The sequence below is a fragment of the Lingula anatina genome, chromosome 3 (genome assembly GCF_051362555.1).
Source record: "Lingula anatina isolate TDL-2025a chromosome 3, LinAna3.0, whole genome shotgun sequence".
NCBI classification, from domain to species: Eukaryota; Metazoa; Brachiopoda; class Lingulata; order Lingulida; family Lingulidae; genus Lingula; species Lingula anatina.
Genome location: NC_141769.1, coordinates 22842455 through 22855242, shown reverse-complemented (window position 1 = coordinate 22855242; position 12788 = coordinate 22842455). Strand labels below are relative to the sequence as shown.

The window sequence follows — 12788 nt, the reverse complement described above, 5'->3', positions numbered from 1 at the left end:
ACATAAGTATATATTTAAAGACTTTTAAGGTACTGTAGAGAATGGCATTAATGGAGTTGATTACCAGCATGATGGAAACGTGATGCATTTATGCTAAATAACTTCCAAATCTACTGTGGTGAGGCAGAGAAAAACAGTTTGCATTCATCGCACTGAACTGAAGCAATTATGAAGTATCAAGCATGTTAAAATGGAATACTTCAACAGTACACCACAGGGGTAGCTTTAAGGTTTATCAGAAGAAAAGGAATTCTCCCGCACTGCTCCACACAGGTCGTTTTGAGGATTATATGAAAAAGATTTCCTCCTGTACTGGTCAACAGAGGTAGTTTTAAGTTACATTATATATGCAGAGATGGTTCACTAATGCCTTGCGTTCGTTTTACACCCAGCTCGCGAAGCAGAATGTCTAAAAAAATACATCTGGGCTTGGTATTCTATGCCTATGTGAACTTAAATGTGTAAAATGTTACTGCATTCTGATTTTTAAAATCGGCAAAAAAGAAGAATATTTGTTGTTATCAGTAGCAAGGAGATGCGTACATGTAGGCCTACTTGTGACAGTGGCATGACCAGCATTTTGTACTGAATATCATATGGCTGATATTTAGTATAAAACCTATGTGGTCAAATCTGTTTTATGCAAAGGCGATATCACTACGTCATGCTGGGTTAAGATGGCTTTCTTATTTGAGAAATTAAAAGCTAAGATACGAAACGTGTCGATAAAACGTACATGAACCGGGTGGATAAAAAGATGTCTAGAGGTGAGGGAATATACAAGAAAAAGGGAGGACCGCCTGAAGCAAAATTCGTTTTTAAATTATATTCACTTGGTATACTGTTAATGCGTTGTACGTGATCTATGTGCGGTTCGTGCAAAGTATCTTCCAATAGTTTGATAACAAGCAATTATTGTACATGTTAACCTGTAAATTCTACCTTAACCCCCTATATTTATGTTACAGTGGTGATATCGAGAACACAAAGATGAACTTCGATGACTTGCTGAAAATACTGGGAGATCTTGGAACATATCAAAGGCAGAGATATGCCTTACTGTGCATAGTTGCGGTTTACTCTGTTACATCCACAGTTGGTATTGTGTTTTACGGCATAGAGCCTAACCATCACTGCAAGATACCTTCAGCATACGTCGATGTTGTCACCAGTAAATATGGGAATGTTTCGCAGGAGGAACTGCTGAATCTAATCATACCACTCACAGACAAGGGTGAAAGGAGTTCTTGCAAACTGTATACATTCGATGAATGGTCTACCAACAGCAAAACAACGTGGTTTCTTGTAAATGAAACATTTTATTACGACACCGCCCGGGGAAATAACAAGAACGCGTCTTGGACGGCCATCAAGCACAAAGGGAACAATAACCAGGTTGGTCCACCAAGTTCATCATCGTGTCCAGAAGGGAGAGTGTACAGCTCTGACCAGTATGAGTCGACCATCGTGTCAGAGGTAAATTTTCAAACACGGTGGAATCGCACCGTTTATTACTATCCTTTGGCTCCGAACTAAGCGTTGCAGACACAAAAAGACTCTTTCGTTTGTATACAAAAGCTATGGGCGAGCAAAAATATAAATGACACACGTAAAATGTTTTTCTACCTGTGACGTAAATTTAACTGCTAGTGCCTTATAAATGGTAAATTTTATCTTGATTTGTAAATTAAGTATATTAAAAATAACAGCAACATGCACATCAGTTTGAAGAGGTGGCCAGCGAAACAGATACATCTCATCACAGATTGTCTGTATGGAACTGCCTGAAAGAAGCAAACCTACACTCTTGTTGTCCTTCTTGTGGTCAAAATCCTTGTTCATGGGGAAACGTACAAAATTTAAAGGTGTTTGGCACGATGGAAAAGATTATTTTCAGGGACAAAGCACGGATTTGTCTGCATCATGCAGTGGAATTACACAGTGTATAGAGAGCTGACACAAATGCTATTCCCATTAAAATGCATTAAAATGCCCCAATCTGTTCTAGAAGTGGCAATGTACCAAAACGATGGGCATGTAATGCTCTCCAAACACAGACTGATCCGGCACCTCAGGCTATATTATCCTGCACACGCACTTCCACGAGACATTCTGCAACATGTCTACGAATTTGACCATCGATGGGGTACAAGTAAAATCTAACCAGGTGTTTAGTTCTTTTGCCATATGCAGGCACATCTCCATTTTCCCAACTATCACTAATACATGTAGGTATATGTAAATCAGATTTTGGGGGTGAGGGGTTTCCGCTGACCCATAGATCTCAACAGCAGAATCAAGAAATTCAATTTTGTACAACCTTTGCACAGGTCCTTACGTTTTTTCCGCAAACTTTCCCATCAGCACCAGGGCCAAATTAAACCAGCCATGGCCAACTGAAGTATTGGTATGTGTGTGTATGTTTTAAAGTATGTCAGTAGAACCTTCTCTCAAGCACCTTGTACTCTGAAATTGCGGCACGACAGGGGCATATTTTGCAGGTCATTTGAATACCAAACCGATCACAGATGGTTTATCTTTCTTCTGTGCCTCTCATTAGAGGAAACAAATACATGTACCTCAGTAGTAACTGTGGGCTACAGTATATTGGTGATCAACTCAAAGACCATGCACAAAATTTTTTCTCCCATGAAGATGTGACTGGGAGTGGCAAGTTTATCACAGAAGCCCCCAAAGAACATATACAACTGGACATTACCTACAAATGTGGGACTTTTACTGTCACAGAATTTAACTCAAAGACAAAACTGCCGAAACATAAAATACTTTTCCTGTTGGTGATCCGGTGAACCCATGCTGGAGTCCACTGGACCCCAAGTCGTTTTTCTTCTCTGTTATCAAAATGTGAAATCATGAATCTGCATATTTGTATGCAAAGGAGCATTGAAATTTAGCTATGAAAACTTGATCCCAAGGCAATGATTCAAAAATGAGTCTGGTTCATTGGACTCCAGAAGAGTTAAATGAATCGGGATGCATTAGTTTCAGACATTCTACCTGGATTTTATAGAAAAAAATGCTGAGATTCTTTTTGTCTGTTTTAATGCTCAGTTTAGGTAGATTTTTCGATTGTGTATTCTATCTCATCACGTGACTAACTTCCCATATGTTGTTCATTTCAGTTTGATCTCGGTTGTGAGAACGCTTGGCAGATGAGTACTTGTAATACCGTATTCTTTACTGGCAAATTCTTATCAGTCTTCCTCACTGGATGGCTCTCTGACAGGTTCGGTTTGGCTATACCTATAGTTTGAACGGTGATGGTTTGTGATATCGCTTTCGGGACACAGTGTATTCTGGCTTGCTATGGTGTGATAGTAAGTAGATAACACGCAGTCACATACGGCCGCTATACTAAAGCTGTGATTATCTACTTGATTTTATTTACTTAGGTCTGATTCAGACTGCAGATTAAGAGGTGTCATAATAGAAAATAAGAAAAAATTATTTAAAGGGGTTTAAATGGTTCGTGCATACACTGATCTTACACATGGCTCTCATAAAAGGTTAAGACATAAGGTTATGTATTAGAAAATGGCATCTTCTGTGGTATTTCCAATTTGATCATGCTCCTTCCGTAAAAAATTAGCATCCCCAGTATTTTATCAGCTAACATTTTCTTACATTTGCCATTGTTATTGCTTTCTATATTGTTTACTGACTTATTTTTTAGATTTGGCCGTCGTCCCGTCTTCCTAGCCAGTATTAGTATTCAGGTTTTATCTGGAATAGCTCTGGCTTTTGCCCCTAACATGCTTGTCTTCAGCATTCTGTACGTAATCCAAGGCGCCTCTGATTCAAGCGCCTTCATTGCCATGTACACGTTGGGTAAGTATCGAGCGCAAGGATATCTATGTCTATGTCTTTTTCGTAATATTGCCTTTTTGATTTCCCTCAGTATCTAAATATATGTTCATATCACTTCTTCGAATGCATACCTCGTATATTTAACGCATTTCAAAACCTTGAAGTAACATGTAAGCAGTTGGCCTATAAACAAGAATATGCACAAACAATGTATCCGCTAAAAATATTTTCATTTATTTTGATGGGATTTATTTATTGCAAGGCCAATGCGTAGTCTCGCGTATACATGTACAGTATATGTATTGCACCCTTACTTATTTTATCTTACTGGCGGTGAATACATTTAAATATCCACCTAAAACATCTATAAGTAAACAATGCAGCCCTGTGTCATTATCGTTGCTTTTATCTTACCTGACACAATTGACAGGACGTCACAGGCCATGGTGATTGACCTTTCCTTAGTTATTACTGATCATATTATTGATCACAAGCATTCGTGTATAAGGCTGTTCATGATGGACTTTGGAATAAAGAAAATCAGTAAGAATAACATCAAACTCTCTCTTGTAGGTATGGAATTAGTAGGTGTCAGTAAAAGAAGGATACCTGCGATGGGCATAGGAATATTTTTTGGTTTGGGACATATAGTAATGGCATTCGAGGCTTATTTTTTACGCAATTGGCGTCACCTAGCCTTGGCAGCATGTTCCCCTGGAGTTCTGTTTGTGTGTTTTTGGTGGTAAGTTTTTTCTTACCTAATAAAAACATTTAAACAACATGGATTTTTGAGGTTAAATGAAACGAAACCTCAATTGTTCGATTTGTGTTTTGCCCTTTGGCTGTTGACACTTTTTTCATACCTAGCATTACCCTGCTTGTCTATTAGTTTATTTGGTTTGGTTTGGTGGTCATTAAAAATGTTCTCTGAGGGTTTGGATATCTATGCAAGTACTTTTCGATATGAACATAGTTTTATTCTTTTAAGTTATTATTTCATAACGCTGCAATCACAAGCTTGGTTCTTTTTTCCTCTTTATAGACTCTTGGTCACCGAAAATAATTCTTGAATGGCAGGTTGCAAAATCCGTATGTTTTCTTCGGTTGCATCAAAGAGCTCATGTTTTCGTTTTACGGCGGCCCAAAACGGTCAACGAGGAAAAAATCCAATTAAATGATTCGTTTTTGACAATTTAAGTAATTCGTACCAACAATTTATTGCCATTTGACAATGAGGACAAAATGGATGCTCTAATATGTGACCTATTTAAAGGTGGACGGACGTAATTGGAAATAACAGCATATTATAGTCTGAAAGGCTAACAATAAGTAAAAGACAGCTTAAACTTCCTAAACGGAACCAACAAAATGCTACAAGGTTAAGACAATTTTAACATCAGTGTAGCACAAATTGTCAAGTTTTTGGGGTTTTTTTTTTTACAAATTTTATATTAAAATTCAAGAAGTAGTTGAAAGTTGTTGCCATGAGAACCGGTCATCGCATATGAATGTTTTCATTTTATATGGTTCTATGTTTATTTTCCATTGGGTAGTAGAAATCGAAAAAAGGGTCGACAAGGGCGTCGAGGTATTTGGTGGGCTTGAGCTTAGGTCGGACATGCCACCCGAAAGTTTGGCTGCTTCGTGTGAGGCGAAGTAGACATAATGGCATCGACTGAAATAACCTTTAATAGATTTGGTAGTATTGATCGTTTTTAAACATTTCTGTGAAGTGTTCATAATGCTTTAATATTCTGAGAGCATGGATAAAGACATATTGTTAGATTGATACGTGTTTCTGTGGTAAATTTGTGTTTCCAGCTGACAGCATTCCTTTACTAAAGCAAAATTTTTTGGATCGTTTTTTTTTCGCCCTCTCGCACCGATTTCGGGGTACGCAGAGGATGTCATCCATAAAAATAAAAAAGTGTGGCCTAATTAAAGCTATATTATTTCTCAAACGGTTTAATTACATTCTTTATCCAAAGCGCAATACCGCATTACAGGCACCAGTTCACTCCCAGAAAATAACCAATCACTACGCACTATTAGTAGAAAACGTGCTGTGACAGTGATTTATCAAGAATTTCCTGATACGTCACGGAAAAAACTGAAGGTTATATAAGAATTTGAAACTCTACCGTACTTTATTTTTTTTAACATAAGTTTGCGGTACATTTTTCTATACGTAAACACTGTACAAACATACACTGTCAAGTAAAAAATGTGTGTTGAAGTCATCAAGAAAGAAAATGTAACCCGACGGTGCGTTTAAGTTTCCCAACATCTTTTAATAATAATAATAATTTATTGAGCACAAAGAAATGGTTTACATTTACAGGCTCTCTAACTAATACAAATATTAAAAAGAATAATTTAAGTAATAAACTATGCTCATCCACGCAGGGATACACGCTTTTTAATTGCACTGTTAACAAATTTACATATGGCAATCACACTCTGCGCAGAGAGTGGATTGAGTAAAATAGATAGTTTATTGTCTGTTGGACCCTGCAAATTCACCTCTGGTATGGAAGCGACCAGCATTTCCCGTTCGACTCTGTGTTCACTGCATTCTAGAAAAAAGTGTGCTTCATCTTCTACTGAGTCGCAGTGGGGGCATTTCCTTTTGTCAATTGGCTTCTTTGGTTTTGTATATCGCCCTCTTTCAATTTCTAATTCATGATCACTGATTCTCATTTTTGCTAATACCCTTTTTTGAGCTAAAGGAACATTGAGTTTTACATAAGGTTCAGCCTCATAAGTGTGTTTAATTTTTCCATATGTTCTGAGTTTATTGTTTTCTCCTTTTTGCAATTCTTCCCAAAAATTTGACTTTATTTTTTTTATTATTTCTTCCTTTAGGTATTGGTGGTTGTGGATTTTAGTATGTGTGTTGTTATTTGGGTGGTAAACTTCCCAGCATGCCGAAAGATTTGTAGTAGCCCAAAACCAGTTTTTTCCCTTTTCTGTTTGCTCCATGTCGTAAGCTTGTTTGACTAGTCTGTGAGTTGGAAGGTTGTCCAGTCTTGCACTGTATTTGGACACCAAACTTACAATGTCCAAATACAGTGGAAGGCGTCCAAGTTCTGCCCTGCAAGCATTACTGCTGGAAGTTTTTCTTAAACCTAGTGTCCATTTACACATTTTTAAATGTATCTGTTCAAATGGCATCTTATTCAATTTGTGTAGTGTCATTTTTTTGTCTATAAATATCTCTTGTGCCCAAACCTCACAGCCATATAGCAGGATTGGTTTAATCATTTGGTCAAAAAGTTTCATGGTAAGTAGGGGTGAGGAAATTTCTTGAGAATTTAGCATCCCTTTTAATGAAAACATAGCTTTGAGGGCCTTTTGTTTGAGGTTTTCCATTGTCTGTTTTAAGGATCCTGTGTTTGTAAAAATTATTCCTAAGTATGAGAATTGCTTAACTGTTTCTATAGGTCTGTTATTTATGGTAAACGTATGTGGGTCAATTTTCCCAAGCTTATTGAATACCATAACTTTAGATTTATTTTCATTCACCTTCAATTTCCACTTCAGACAGTAGTTTTCAAGTTTGTTAAGTAGGGTCTGTAGTCCTTCTTTTGTTTGTGAGAGTAAGACTAGGTCGTCAGCGTATAGTATGTGACTTAGACCATCAACTCTTGTTGAGGTATCATTTATGTGAAGTTCACTTTTTATGTCATCTATGAAAATGTTGAAAAGTACTGGACTAAGGTTATCACCTTGCCGTATGCCAATTTTGGACAAAAAGGGTTCAGTGAAACCAGTGTGAACCGATACGCCTAGTCTTGTATTATTGTACATGTACTTTATGAGTTTGTATATTTTGCCTCTGATACCTTGTCTCAGGAGTTTTATAAACAGACCTTTATGCCAGACTGTATCAAAGGCTTTACGAAGATCGACAAAGCAGGTATAGAGACGTTTATTTTTGTTTAGATATTTGTTTATGACAGATTTTAGGGTAAATATATGATCTGTTGTGCGATACCCAGGTCTGAACCCAGCTTGTTCTTCACTTAGCTTTTGATTTGTTTCTATGAATTGAGTGATTCTATTTGTCAGTATAGAATTGAACAGTTTCCCTAAACAGCTTGTTATGCATAGGCCTCTATAATTTGATGGGTCAGTTCGATCTCCAGATTTATATAAGGGCAGTATTAGGCCTAAGTTCCAGGCATCCGGGGTTTCGCATGTATTTAGTGCTAAGTTAAAGATTTTTGTTATTAGTCCCACTAGGTAATTTACTCCTGTTTTTAACATTTCATTTCTAATAGAGTCTTCACCAGCTGCCTTGCCATTTTTTAGTTTTTTGATAGCGTTCTTTACTTCTCCAATTGTTATGGGACTATTTAGGACAAGGTCTCCTTCCATTTCCTCGTATCTTTTTATTTCATCATTTATTTGCTGATTATCTGTAGGGGGGATTCCACAGAGTTGGTGAAAATGTTGTTGCCAGGTATCTGGACTGATTATGTTACTTTTGTCCTCTCTTTCCTTCAGGGTTTTTAGTGTTTGCCAAAATTCTTTTGGGTTGTTTTTTTCAGAATTCAGCAGTTTTGTTAACAGTGCATCTTTGTATTCCCTCTTTTTTTGCCTTAGCAGTTGTTTATATTTCTTTGTAGTTATGTGGAAAGTTTGTGAGATATAGTTGTTATGCGGATTATTTTGTAATAGTTTTCCAAGATGTTTGATATTCCTCCTAATTTCAGAACAAGTGTTGTCGAACCATGGTTGTTTTTTCATTTTTTTTGGTTTCTGTTTTGTTTTTGTGTTTGTAGCAGCTTTTCTTTTACGAAGAGACATGTCTGCAGCTTTTTCAATGATAACTGTGAGTTTATCGCAGGCATTTTTGATTCCATCTTTAGAGACTGGGAAGTGTGTAGTCTGTGCTTGACTGATTGATTTTAGACTTTCCTCAGTTTCAAGAGCTTTTAAAAAATTTTCAGCTGACTCTGTATCCCAGATGTAGCGGTCTTTAAATTTATGGATTGAGTGGGCATTTGACATGGCTTTTGTACCTGTGGTGCTGATTGCAAGGTCCAACAGACAATGATCTGATAGGTAATCTATGGGTGACACTGTAAGATACATTACTTTGCTCATCAGTCCTTCACTTGTAATGGCATAGTCTACTGCACTGCATCCATGCTTGTTAAAGCAGGTAGGATAGCCAACTAAATTACCTTTAGTTCTACCATTGAGGATTCTTAAATTGCTACTCCTACACAATTCCAGCAAAGTTTTTCCTTGTGTGTTGACTATAGTATCAATATTATTTCTCTTCTGTGACAATCTATTTGTTGGGTAACTAGCAGTCATAGGTATACCAAACATATTATCATCTTTAATAAAGTCGGGTAATGTCCCGGTTCTTGCATTAAAATCTCCAATTAGGCATATTGACCCATGTGGTTGATAATTAGCAATTTCCTCTTCTAATATTTCTATAGTTCTTTCATCTGAAGGGCCATTGCAGGGCTTAACATATACTGCACATAAGAACACATCTTTCTCCAGACCAACATGTTCACTGGCAAGTTTAACCCACAGTAGATTTTCACTCTTACTACTAAGTACATGGATGCTTTTCATAAGTTCTTTTTTGTAATATATCACTATTCCACCTGATGGTCTGCCTTTCATTTTAGTTTTTGTTCTGAGTTGTTCAGTGTGTCCATGGGTGCCACCAGGTAGTGCTATCTTTGATCTTACAGTGCTAAAAGTTTCTATGCATACGAAGATGTCAAAACTTTGTACCGTGGAGATGAAGTTATCATCACTTAATTTTTTTGCTAACCCCCTTACATTGCGCATGCCGATACGCAACATTATCAAACGTGAGTATTAAGATGGGTAATAGCTCTAAAATAACACTAAATGCCTTGAACCTTATTTTCTATTTCACCTAGACAAGTTTCTCTAATATAAAAATGCTTCAATGATAATGTTGCCCTATGTGATTATTTGACCAATGCTTATCTGCTTATCACTTTGATATTGAATATTAAAATAAGTATTAAAATAAATAAATAAATAAATAAAATGATTGTAACATTGAGCCATTGTTTACTATTGAGTATGAAGTTCAGCTAAGTATCACTAACCTGATTTTTTTTAGATGTTGATAATAGAGTACTTACATGTTTTTCCTCGTTCACTGTCACATAAGGGGTGGAGGATAAGAAGATAAGTGTAAATACTTACATATTTACTAATACAAAATAGGTCAGTGTCACTTTAGAATACTTTAAATGTCTCAGGTTTCAAATAATCCGTTAAGATACCATATTAAAGTATGCTTTCAAGTTTGCTTAAGCATTCACGCAACAGTTTTAGTTCATGACCAAAGCGGAGGTGGTGTTGCTGGTTAGTACGATGATGGTAGGTCTTTCTATTACTCCATGGGTGTTGGGGTTGTGGAGGGTGTGGGTATCTTCCATTGGTAGAAGGGTTGGATCCTGTTGTTAGCTTGATATTTCGGGCAAGGGCAATTGTTCCAGATTGGGATAGGTGGATCCCATCCCAAGCGAAGAAATCCCTTCTGCACACAATGTTTGTATTGTGCATATATTTTACACTGGGTTGTGTCTTGCAAAATTCATGTGTAAGGGCATTCGCTTCCTGTGCGTTATCGTTGAATCTTTTATTTCCCCAGCGTGGGAGGATGTTGCAGACAATGACTGTTGTGGTTGGATATTGCTGCTTCGCACAGTGTATCAGTTCTTTCATTTCATTTGCAACTTGATTAGGTGGTTGGTTAGAGCTGATGTTGTTGGATCCGATGATGATAGTAATTGATTTGGGGTGTCCAAAGTGTTTTTCAGTCATGAGATTTTTTGCGTCCGCAATTTTCTTTCCATTTAAAACATAGCAACTGCTATTTGTTTTTGGGAAGAGTTTTTTAGCTTGAATTCCTTTCCCAATGGAGTCGGATATTACAACATTGTCGACCTCTGGGGAAGAAGTATTTATTTCCGAGATTGATATATTCACTGTGCCTTCATTTCTGGTGCTTGGGTTGGCTGATGTTTGTGGGTGACTATTGTCTATACTGGAAGTTATAACTGGTACTTCTGTGCTAGAAGATGTGGTTGGTTCACATGCTGGGACAGATGCAGGTGACACTGGAGGTGGTATTACTGCTGTTAGTTCTGGTACATGTGATATTGCAGGTTGTTTTGCAGCTTTGTTGACAGGTGACAATTTGACGGATACTGGTGGTAGGGAGCTATCAGCTTTGTTATCAGTGTTGTTAACATCTTTATCTTGTCCCTTATTTGCTTGTACAGGTGGAGAGGAGGCCCTCTGTATATTTAAGTAGTCAGCTTCTTCACACTGTGTTCCACTGCTGATTGTCGCCTTTTGTTTGGGGGGTGATAATGGTTCACTTTGTGTCCCTTTGTTGATTGTTGTCTTTTGTTTTGAGATGGTGGTTGATGTCTCACACTGTGTCCCTGTGGTGACAGTTGTTGTTCTACATTGTGGCTTGCCATCAATTTTCTCAGTGAGGTAGTAAAGCTGCTTTGTGATTTTGGATAATATAGCTGTGGTTTCCAGGTATCTAGAGTCTGATAAAGCTGAGATATGGGATATTGTTGTTTTTATTGTCTCTATTTGGTCACTAAGTATGCTTTTGGACTTGGCCTCTTCTCTTTTGGCATCTGCTGTGTTGAAAATTATTTCTGAATACTGGTTTTCTACTGCTTGTAAAGTTTCATGTATTTTGGATATCTCTCTCTCATTTTTCACTTCTTTTTGACTTGGTCGCACTTTTGTTTTGAATCCCTTGCGGAGTGTTTGGGTGTTTTCATCTATGATACTTGTATCACTAACAGGTGGCGTGGATCTAGACTGCTGAGTGCTAATCTCTGGGTTTAGTGGTTGAATTTTCTTTGGTGATGATACCAGGAGTGAAATCTTGGGGTAATCATTTGCCAACCATAGCATATAGGCTGCTCCTTGAATGTGTAACTTTTTGGACTTTGATGTGTGATAGAATGATAGTGAAACTGTGCCTAGTGTAGCACCTGATGAGTTAGTATATGGAAACTTGAGTTGGGTCCCTGTTCCACTATTGATTTCATTTTCAGATTCTGGTTTATGGTATGTTCTGCATATCTCAAGCCATCGTTTAACTTGGCTTACCGTGGACATTTTCACCACGACACAGTGGGCATTGTGAGTAGTTGAGTCAATAGCTGGCCCTTGGTACTCATCAGCATAATCATAGTTGGAGGATATACCATTTTCTCTATCATATACTATCCTGGTTTTTCCATTCATCAAAGTAGAAAATGCAATAATTAATAGCACTGCACTGAAAAAGATAAAGTTCTGTTTCTTACAATACAGAAGTTTGCACTGAACAATTATTTTGACACATCAGCACAAATCAAATAAGTCTAGATAACAGCATCGTGAACATCGTCCCGTGCACTTTACTCTTCCGATCCGCATTTCAGTTTGTGGAGTCTCAGTTGCGTATTTGATTGTGTTATATACCTCGGGCATGGTCTGCTATGCTGGCTAATCTGTTGTTTCGAATATCATGTATAATGGCTGTCCCAATTACCTGGTTACAGTATCCTGCAGCTTAATCTAGAATTTAAAATGCAGTTTGTTTAGTCAAAATCATACACCTGCTGAATTTGACTGATGGTCATAAATAAGAATTATCAAGCACAAACCGAAATATTTTCATAACGTTACCTCTCGGCCAACCTACCAAGCTAATGAGCATTTTTGCTCATTGCCTGATGGTATTTCCAGCATTTTATTTTTAGGCCAGTCAATACTTAATAGCGGGCGAATAATCAGCGAGTCTATGTAAAATGGGTCGGATTTTTTAACATATGATGTTTAAGGGACCAAGCAGATAAATTAAGCAATCAATACCATCAAAACTGGCTCGCTCGTTTAACGGCTAATTGATTTTGTCTGGCCTTATTAAC

The 12788-nt window shown here is 37.4% G+C and overlaps 1 protein-coding gene across 1 annotated transcript; it reads left to right on the top strand.

Moving 5' to 3' along the window:
• Window positions 1–990: 990 nt before the first annotated feature.
• LOC106179897 (solute carrier family 22 member 1-like) lies at window positions 991–6716 on the top strand. The gene is made up of 4 exons (XM_087008740.1): window positions 991–1476; window positions 3144–3247; window positions 3695–3849; window positions 6694–6716. The coding sequence occupies exons 1-4, from the start codon at window positions 991–993 to the stop codon at window positions 6714–6716; spliced, it is 768 nt and encodes a 255-aa protein (XP_086864866.1).
• Window positions 6717–12788: the final 6072 nt, after the last annotated feature.